This window comes from Camponotus vicinus, unplaced genomic scaffold, assembly GCF_025532165.1.
Source record: "Camponotus vicinus isolate PSW18456_S1 unplaced genomic scaffold, iyCamVici1.0 SCAF_1, whole genome shotgun sequence".
NCBI lineage: Eukaryota > Metazoa > Arthropoda > Insecta > Hymenoptera > Formicidae > Camponotus > Camponotus vicinus.
In genome coordinates this window covers 38,948,421-38,959,123 of record NW_028141945.1, presented here as the reverse complement: position 1 = coordinate 38,959,123, position 10,703 = coordinate 38,948,421, and the positions used below count along the sequence as shown (strand labels likewise).

Genomic DNA, 10,703 nt, shown 5'->3' with positions numbered 1-10,703 from the left:
TTATCCTTTGTATAGCGATCTTTCAGTTTATATATATATTTAATCAATATTTTTTTCTATACATTTTATTTCGACGATATATCTCGGTGGTTGGGCGAGAGGATAGTTACACTGTGAACCTATGTAATAAAATTAACATTTTATTTGAAAAATCGAGACATACACAGATGCGAAAACAATGGTAGCACATTTTGATAGCACCGATAAATATAGACGTTGAAACGATATCTTAAGATTTTAGAGTGACTAATGTGCGGGCTGAGATTGCTCGTTCGATCGATTAAGTCGCTTAATTTTCTTCTTATTCGCGCGAGATTAATTTTCTTCTGTATCACTCTTCTAAATTATTTGTCGAGCAACAGCTTTCTCGTTTTATCGGTCGGAGTCATACAGAATGTCCATAAAGCTTCCATCTATTTCTGCAAACTTATAATAGTAATTCATCTTCTATAAAGAAATTGTCGAGCATTAAGTAAGAAATATTTGATAAATCAAAATCGAGAAAGTATTTTCCAGATGAAAAATATTCTGAGCATGTGTGTTTCTGTCAATTTGCTCTACATCTATAATTAAAAATTGTTGACAACACGCGCAGCATTTATATACTTTTTTCTTTATGTAATAAACTCTCTAGAAATAGATATAGATTCTTTTACAAACACACTGTATACACACTTAATATAATAGGAATTGAGATTTCTTCTCCGACCGACGTTCCCGACCACTGTTCGTTATATACTTTTATAGAGCGGAATGTGTGGATATATAAATATATTTATACAAGGTGTATCGTAAAGCGCCAAAATCAATATATACTCTTTATCATACAACCTGTATAATGAAATCGCAGTGATCGTCCTCGTGATAGAGATAGGAAAAAGGAACTATCGAGGATATAACGAGGACTGATCTCCGAATAAGCCACCTACTCGCGAATTTTGATCGATCCTTTAAATCTCTCCTCCTCGTGCTAGTAAAATTGCTCTCTTTTACCTCTCTAATTCATTTCCTAAATATATTCCCTTAAGAGCGCTATGTACAAACGTAAATGAAGGATCAACATTGGTCGCAAGCTTGATAATGTAACGGATGAGCGAACGATCGAGTGAAATCGCGTTGCGGTAATAACTTTATACTCTCGCTATACATACAAAGGAATGCGATTCATCGAAATCAATAATCGCGATGAGGATTATCGTGATCGTGTGCATACGAAATGTGGATCTCGTCGTAAGGTTTAATCCTGGATACTCGATAGCAAATCGAGAACCGTTGAGTATTCCTCGTTGAGTCTAGAAATATCCGTGGCATTTTATTATTGGCACTGGGATGCTTCCTCTTTGATTCGATTCATTTTCCGTCTCGTCGTTAAAAATTGCATTGTGTCAACGGATAGAAACGGATATCGATTCTATCAACTAACGTAAGAAATCGCATTCTCACTTTCTCGTAACGACGTTCCCATTAATTATCTATTCAATTAAAATTACGGGAACATCGATCGCTTGCTTCAATATTCGCTCGATGACACCGCGATATTCTCGATGGGAACTTTTAATTTGCAAGTTTTCCCTTTACTATGCTTTTATTTGTATATCACTACAAAGTGACGATGTGTTCCGAGTCTCGAGACGTTATCATTGGCACCATTATCAATCGCTCTTCTTTTCTACTAGAAAGAGATCAGCCTTTTTTGTAATGTCGTTTTGTTATGCAGCTCGACTTAAGCTATGCTTACTATTAATAAATTGGGGATTCGTTGATCCATGGAAAAGCCTTTTAGCCGAAATTATGCGCACTTTTTTTCTCTCTCTCTGTCGCGAGATAAGTAGAGATCAAAGACATCAATATTCCTTGCGACAGTATTTCGAAAATTTATATATTCCCTGTAATATACGCGATTAATCTCGTTCTTCTCATTTGGCACAATGTCATGGTGGCGGATGATATACTTGCGACAAAATTTTGTGCGCGAGATATATTCGACTCTATTTTTTTCCATGCATTTATCAAAGAATTATAGATATGAAAAGAATTTTACGATTATATATAGTATTTATATTATTAAATGAATCCGATTAATAACAAGAGAATTATATATGCCACGATGAAAAGTAAGGCAAGTTATTCCCTCTTAGCAAATTGATATTTGCAAACAAATGTTACAAATTTTATTTAAATATATTTTTCGAAATATCGTTTCTCTTGAATTTTCATATTACACAATTTTTTAATCAATTTCCGATAGCACATGGGACCTAAGCGAAATTTCAGAATTCGATTATCGTAAGCATATTCGCTGAGGAAAAATTATGTCCTTCGTCTTCACACATATGTTATATATTTATATATAATTTATATATATTTATATATATACGATAAAATTTAAACAATGCAAAGTTGAACAAAGACACAACAACGTACTCTAAATATTACTTTCCGTTCCATTCGCCGAGAACTTGAAACCATGGTCGATCCTTTCAACCCCCTCGTTAAAAAAAAATAACATTAATTATATCTCATTATTGTAATAAATTAAATTGGAAATTCTTTATCAGCGGTTACTAAAAATAAAATTTGCATAATAAATATGCATCATTATTGCTTTATCGAATTGTACGATATACGCAAGATATAATTAAAATATTCTAATCCTCCTAATAATGAGGAGAATTAATTATACATAACAATATATATGTTTCACGTGAAAGGATTAGACGGTCGATAAAAGATCTCGCAATAAAACTCACCCTCGGCAAACGATTGATAAACATCTTATACTGCAACGGCTATATCGAGGACTTTTTGTAACGACAGAAGATTACCGTAATACGATCGCGAGATATATAGAGTGTCGCAAAAGAAGGTGCATATGAATAGCGACGTTTCGTTTTCTTCATTTTTCGATTTTCTTTCTTTAAAAGAAACAGATAGAAACAGTCTTTGTATGCATGTATGTATGTGTATGCGAATCTGCGCAAACTGACATCAAATGTCGAGCTTCGCTAGATTCATTTGAGACTTTTTTTTAACATTATCATTTGTGCTTCTATCTAGATACAATCTTCTCAGATGATGTAAACATCCGAAAGATATCCGATTAAGTTAGAATATCTTTTAGATTTTCGTGTCATCTGAATTTGCCTTACTAAAGTCGTCTTCGATCTAAAGAAGTCTGTCGACAGCAATCGCGACACCTCTTCTTTAATCCTCTTTCCGTAAACCTGAGGAAAATCCTGAGAGAGCGACGTCTCTTGAAATTTCAAACATTTTCGTTTCTTCCAGATGTGATCTTCATTCTCGTGTCGCTGGTAAGTTGTTTTCATCCTGAACAGATGGCAACGTCTCCAACTCTCATCTGAGAACTTGAAGAAAATTCTGAGCGGCGTACCTTGGATACAATCTTCACTCTTGTTCCACGCTAATGTCCACCGTCCTGACCCTGGACGAGTCCGTGGGCAAAAGTTGCAAACGTTCAGGCTCCGCGTCCAGCATAATGATGCACATGAAGCTCTTGCCGGATGCCTGATCCCTAGGATAGATGGTCACCGGCGCAAACTTATCCACCGAGCCATCCACGTAGGAACAGAGCTTCCGGTAGACCTGAGGAAAGTGTCTTCTCAAAGAAACTCCTCTAAGCCTGAGCTGCCGCTGGATGTTGGTGAAACTGATTTCGCGGGCCCTCCGCGGCGTGTTCTGACCGTTGTTTCCGGGTAACGATGTCAGCACCAGGGTTTCCGGCGAATCCATCTCCCGAGTGATATTACAAGGCGACGCGAGTATTTGCTGTCTTCTGGCCTGCGGCGACGCCGAAGACGAAGAAGCGTGCTGCTTCGCCGCTCCGTCGAGTCTGATCTTAGCGCATCGAGATACCAGCTGCCGTTCCCACCTAACGGCACCGCTGGTCGGCACCTCGCTGACTACGCACACCGCTACGTAAAGCACCAGCCGCGCTTCCGGATTGTACGTCTTGCAGAGGCGCATCAGCTCGGCGTACAGCTCGGCGCCCATCTCGCCGGGCAATAAATCCGGCCAGCGCACGTAGGTGGGCTCGCCAAGATCGGCGAAGCCGTTGCCGACAAAGCGCTCGGCTGCCTCGGGGCTCGAGAAGAAGCACTTGACCGCGCCGCGGCCGTGAGCGTCGTGGCCCCGTCGAGCGAGAGCGGAGATGTGCTTCAGAGTGGCCGGGTCCTCCTTCGCCGAGGACAACACCTGACGGCAGAGGCTGCCGGCTCGCGAGTGAAGACAGGTCCTGCGATGACGCTGCCAGTGAGCTCGTCGACACTCGCGCGAGCAGTACAGACAGGTGCAGTTGTGGCAGCTCTTGTAGGTCCTCCTTGCTTCTGCCAGGGTGGTAGAGTTGCCGCATTTATTGTTGCGGCAGCGCACCATCTTGTCCACGGCCGAGCTGCCGTTGGTGGTGGAATCCTGCGCGTTGTCGAAGGATACTCTGCGGTGACGCGTCACGCCACCCCGATTCGGCATCAGCGACGAGGAAGACGCAACTGTCGCGGCGGTTCGCGAGACGGGTAGCGTATCGCTGCCCTCGCTCTTCCGTCTCAACAGCTCGCCTGAATAGAAGTTGTGCTGATCCTCGGCGGCCACCTGATGAACGTCCATCACGCTTCTAGCGGACTCTACGACAGGTCAGATCGATTGTCTTCATCAATATGAGATAGCAGATAACGCGAGAAAAGTCGATAGGAAAATGATGAGAGAGGTCGGAGAACGATCGTGAGTTAAGAGCTTATTCCCAAATCGTCATTAGAGATTCGTATTTTTAGAGTTAAGATTTTACAGCTTTTTGTAAAATATAGTCCAAGTAATGTTTTGTCAAGGCCAATACGAGTCGTTATAGGTCTGTGTGCTGTAAAGAGAAATTTCAATTTACAATATATACTTTTCATCATATTTATCCTGCTCTCTGTAGCAGCTTGCTCTCTATAATACATATAGTTTCGACTTGTACTTGCACTTTTTTCTGCAGATAAAAATTAATAATTAATTAAATAAAATATTAAGCCTTCTCTCATGTAACATATATGTATAACTACAATTCCTATTTCATTCTTGTAACAGTAAGGCATTGTAAACAAATTATTACGTTGAACCATATTAATAAATATACGAGATTCTATTTTATTTCAAAAATAAATTTATTTTTTATTTAATTTAATTTTTTTATTTTTTATTTAGTTTTCAAAAATGAAAAGATATGCACGATCCAAACTTAAATCTTTTTTTTGTTTTATATGCAACGTCACTTTAGGCGCTTTTCGCATAAAATAACAAAATCAGAGATCTAAATCTGGAGATGGCCTTGACATTATTGCTTAGACTAACATAATTTTCATTTTTTATTTCGAAATATGAATGTAACACAATTTGGCTCTTTGATTATGTTATTTTACCAAGTGATGATGTTAAATGGAAAATGATGGTGTTGATCGATGCTTCGATATAACGAGATGATATCGTTAAGTGGTAACGAATGATTTAATGTAGGAGAATGATGTTATATTGAACGAGGGGACGCAAATTCGTTCTCACTTTCCTCCGTCATCATTACCGAGAGCCAGCGGGATAGCAGCGTTAAGCACAATAACGTGATGATTGTAAGCAAGCCGTATGAGCGTGATGACAATGATCGGCGTGATATATACTCCTTAATAACGCTCTTACATATCCCTTCCCCCTTTTAACAAATGGTCCTAGCAAATATTTAAATCTCTTTGCCATTAATTAACATTTTGCTTGTGTCAGTGGTGGCCTCACAACTTTGTACCTGAAGCTAAAAAAAATTAAGCAATTTAAAAGCAAACTTAAATAATTGGATTGAAATCAATTAGAAAAGAAATACCAAGCTAATTAAAATCATAAATAGATATCACAAGTTGTAATCTACGGAAGTAATTAGTTGTAGCGAGTGATCTAGCTGTAATACGGAAATACTGAGTTTTAATGATGTTAAATACTGATAAGAGATAAATATATTTGAGATTTAAAAATATCATAAAGTGAGTGAGCACTCATTGGATATATAATAGATCACAATTATGAAAAGCATTGTTACAACAGGAGCGAAATCTGCATCCAACCCACCCCATCGAGCTTGACATCGAGCTGTGCACGTGCCATCAATGTGCACAAAAAGTCTGTACTCTCTTTTTACGCTTTCTGTATTAAAAGCAATATACATAGATATTTGAACCTCGAAAAAAGGGTTCGATTAATCGCTAAATCTTTCCATGAAATTTATAATCGTGTAATAATACCGTGCTTTTATAAATTCGATAACTTGTAATCAAACAGCTTGAATTAAATTAGAGAAAGATGAAGCGGATTGCAGAAAAGTATAAACAGCGCTGCTAAAAGAGTGACAGACTTGTAGAGAGAGAGAGAGAGAGAGATAGAGAAAAAATACAAGAGAGAGAGTGTGTCGAGAGTCTTGGTGATGATTGTTGCCTTACGATCTCCGTCTCGGTTCGTGTTATTAATCACATGCGCTCGCTTAATCATTCGCGCGATCATAAGCAGCGAGCGGCTGCTGCGACGGCCGGCCACGGCCAAACTTGTCCTCGGACTCGGGGGTGGTTACGACCCCGCGAGGGGCTTTACACGCCCTTAGGCTCGCCTCTGCAAAGGTGCAAAAGAACGTGAGTTCGGCGAGAGAGGAAAGGACATCGAGACACGCGTCTTCTTGATGTGTCGGATGACGTTCTCGTACATATCGATAAGTGGATGATCGAGTCAGAGGCTGAAGAGTCCAGACTCTCGAGTTAAAAAGTAAAATTTGTAACTTTTGCGTAATTTTATTCTTCTTTGTGGTTTTTCACGAAATCGAGATTCTTGAAAGAGTGATAGATTTTTTGTCAAAGTAATTTTTTTCTACTTTTGCGGCGATAATAATGTAAAAATGTAGAGATGTACATATATATATGATATGATGTATACACCCAGTGAGAAATGACAAGTCGGATAGACGTCTAATAACCGTCTAAGACGTCTAATAGATGTCTAATAGACATTTATTAGATGTCTTAGACGTTTATTCGACTTATCATTTCTCACTGGGCAGGGTGTTTTTTATCTTGAGACATCGAAATATCTCATAAAGTCTAAAAGATACGATAAAATGTTTCAGACAAAAGTTGTATGGTTTCAAGGGGGACATAAGATGGTGCCATTAGTTTGACCTTAAAGAGTCACCTGAAGGTCACGTGAAGGTCACCTCGAACTTTTTAAATGGGACACCCTATATGCTTTTACATATTCTTGTAGCTCATCTCGAGAGCTTTCCAAAACACTATAATTAAGTTAGTTTTCGTTAAGTACTTTCCGAGTTATGAGGCTTGAAATCATTTCTTAATTTTACATAAACCGTAAAATATTTTGTAAAATATTCATTTTTCGATTATCTTACCTCAATACTTTTATGTACAAAATAATGAGAGGAATCAATTGGTGTAAAGAAAACACATAGTTATTTTTAAGAAAAAATATGTAATTGTTAATTACAAATTACATATTTTTTCTTAAAAATAACTATGTGTTTTCTTTACACCAGTTGATTCCTCTCATTATTTTGTACATAAAATATTCAGGTAAGATAATCGAAAAATAAATATTTTACAAGATATTTTACGGTTTATGTAAAATTAAGAAATGATTTCAAGCCTCATAACTCGGAAAGTACTTAATGAAAACTAACTTAATTATAGTGTTTTGGAAAGCTCTCGAGATGAGCTACAAGAATATGCAAAAGCATATAGGGTGTCTCATTTAAAAAGTTGGAGGTGACCTTCAGGTGACTCTTTAAGGTCAAACTAATGGCACCACCTTATGTCCCCCTTGAAACCATACAACTTTTGTCTGAAACATTTTATCTTTTAGACTTTACGAGATATTTCGATGTCTCAAGATAAAAAACTCACCCTGTATAATTTTGAGTATCATTCGTGCGCGAATCTGGTTCCTCGTTCAAGTTACGGGTGCAGTCTCCGCGAGTGAAAGGTGAGGCGACGAGGCGAAGAGAAACGCAAATTACTGCTTTGGCATCGCGAAAAGCAGAATATACGTAGTCGATCCCGTGTACATCGAGATGTGTCCCGAGAAACGCATACACACCGCGGATCCTTATCGCGCTGAGAAATAAAATTTTCCAGGAAAATAAAGCCTCTAATAAGAATGCACAGTGAAATAATTTTCTGCGAAAAATCATTTTGACGAGAAACAAATATCCCGACAATGAAACAAGACGAACATCCTGTCGCGGCAACTTTGATCGTCGGCGTAGATGGATCCTTACGAGACACTCGATGCGCACGCGTTCGCTCTTCGGGGTACGAAGAATAGGGCGCCGTACGATAGAAGAGATCGATCGTCTCTTGTAGGATCTGCCGATCAGAACGAAAACTTACATAGTCCTCCTACCTTGGAGGTCTTGGCGTAGGTCGCTGCAGCTCTTCCCGGCTTTCGCCTGGCCGACGGCGGCGTTCGTATGGCGATGACGGATGGCGGACGTGGCGGTCACGACGGGTCCTCCCGGACCAGGACTCGGAGTACGCGACGCGGGTGGCAGTCCCAGGAGGGAGTCGAGTACGTCCTCCAGGGTTGTGGAGCCCGGGCTCGGTTTGTTCCGCAGAAGAGCTGCCGTCGCCATCGCCTCGTCCGTATCGCTCTGGCCCGATCCTGATCATCGGTATCATGCGGGGGTAAAGAAGAGACAGAGAGAGGTTTGCGTCATCCTCTTGGCCTCGAAAGTGTACGTCCGAGTATGTTGTGTATGTATATATGTATGTATGCATGTGTACGTGTATTTCTTGGGGGTGAGAACGAGAGTTTTTCATTTTTTTCCAATCCTATGATTAATAATAAAGCAATCACTTTCTCGTTGCCCTTTTAACGCGATGTCGTTAATTTTCCTTTAAAGCGAGTCATATTTATGTATGAGTATGTGTACATCTATACCCGAATGCAAATTGAATAATATCCTTTCCAAGTTTTTACCGACCTCGGCTTAAGAGTATAAAGCGGTCCATTCCTGCCCCATTCCTGCACCTTTAGATTAATTTTGTTAATTTCTCTTCTCCTCGATAAAAAAAAGTGGTCATCCTTCAAATCAGGAAGAGAGAGATAAGTTCTCTACAGTCTTTGTCAATGATAAATGCGATAACTGCGATTTATTAACTGTAGTTGCCTAAACTCGCAATTCAATAAGTACATTTAGCGGCACAGATCAACTTTCAGGATTGCAAATTACCGATATTTATCAATATTTCATCGATTGTGCTTTACGCGCGTACAAGTATGGCTATCGAATTAAAAATAGAAGGAAAATAACGCAAAACTCTTGACTGGTAGTCAAGAAGGCAACAAAATTCTGCAGCACTTACCGTGACACAAGCAGAACACAGTGGTACACAATGTGATCGAAGAAAAAGGTTCGCGCAAAAGTGACCGTGCTATTAAAAATTGATTATTTAAAAAAAATACATACAACCATGCACGATATCTACATGTGTCGATAATCTTTCCGATAGACAATAAGACGTTACTTAGTTTTATTTACATTACTTTGTTCATTTATTGACCAATTAAGATCGTGAAATTAACCGATTCAATTGAAAACAAAATATGCGTACAAAAGTGAGAGGAAAAAAAATGATCGAAAGAGAGATGAACGCAGGAGTAAACAAGTTTACGGAGAGAACACAAATAATAATAATGACAATAATTTATTTTTGTTGCCAGGGATAATAATTACGCTCTACACAGACAAATGATAATCGTTGATGTATGTCCGGACAATAAGTACGGAACCGTTCGAAAGAAAAAGAAAGACAGAGAGAATCGAGCACGCAGAATCATCGCGAAACCATCGTTTCCATTCGTCCAATCATTTAGAATTTACCTCTACAATCGAGCAATATACATCAATTACAAAATAAAAGATTTCAAGGCACAGCAAGGTACAAGACGAGAGAGAGAAAGAGATGGCTGATTCTGCGCGCGGATGATTCTGCGGGCTTCGCAGTGTTGTAATTAAAATAGCAACAATAATAATAATAATAAACTTAAAAAATAATAATAATGATAATAATAACGAGATAATGATGCGATAATAATAATAATAATAATATCAACGCACTTGCAACACATAATGAACGGTGTGCGCGATTCGCATAATTAAACCTAATTAATACACGTATGTACGCACCTGTACAAATTCTACAGGCGTTAACGTAAAGTGGACAGTTTCACAGTAAACATACATGAATGCAAATAACTACTGACAAAAGTGGAGAGGCGAGGAGAGGTGAGGGGGAAGTGGTTAAATTAATCTGAAATTAATATCTCGCGTAACACGGTACGGGGAGAACGCCTTTTAATCATACTCTTATCAGCGAAGGGAGGAGGGGAGCGGAGGGTCGTCAACACGTGTCGTAAACAAAGTAAGAAAGTGTACTCTACAAAATTCATCACGATGAGCTTTCTCGCATGAGCGACGACGAGAGTGAGAAGAGTGAATGGAGCGAGAGACGAGAGAACGCGCGTGGAATGGAGAGAATTTACTACAAGTTCTCGCTGCGCGAAAAGTCTGCCAAAAGCGCGACTCGAGAATGCTTCCGTATTCTCGACCACTTTCTTTTTTCCCTTGAGAAATAATGTCGTTGAACATAAGTTTACTCTAGTCTTGACAA

At 39.1% G+C, this 10,703-nt stretch overlaps 1 protein-coding gene across 8 annotated transcripts in view; it reads right to left on the bottom strand.

Annotated features, from left to right (window-relative positions):
* Window positions 1-2,670: 2,670 nt before the first annotated feature.
* Window positions 2,671-10,703, bottom strand: part of LOC145966564 (uncharacterized) — a 44,958-nt gene continuing 36,925 nt past the window's right edge. For 3 of the 8 annotated variants that reach the window (XM_083090762.1, XM_083090747.1, XM_083090737.1), the window contains 2 exons: window positions 8,434-8,691; window positions 2,671-4,637 (listed from right to left, as the gene is read on the bottom strand). In XM_083090762.1, coding sequence (XP_082946888.1) covers window positions 3,406-4,637; window positions 8,434-8,691 — 1,490 coding nt within the window. In that variant the 3' untranslated portion in view covers window positions 2,671-3,405. Of the gene's footprint in view, window positions 4,638-6,496; window positions 6,637-8,420; window positions 8,692-10,703 lie in introns of those variants that run through there. The other 5 variants (XM_083090769.1, XM_083090757.1, XM_083090792.1 and 2 more) reach the window with 4 other exon arrangements.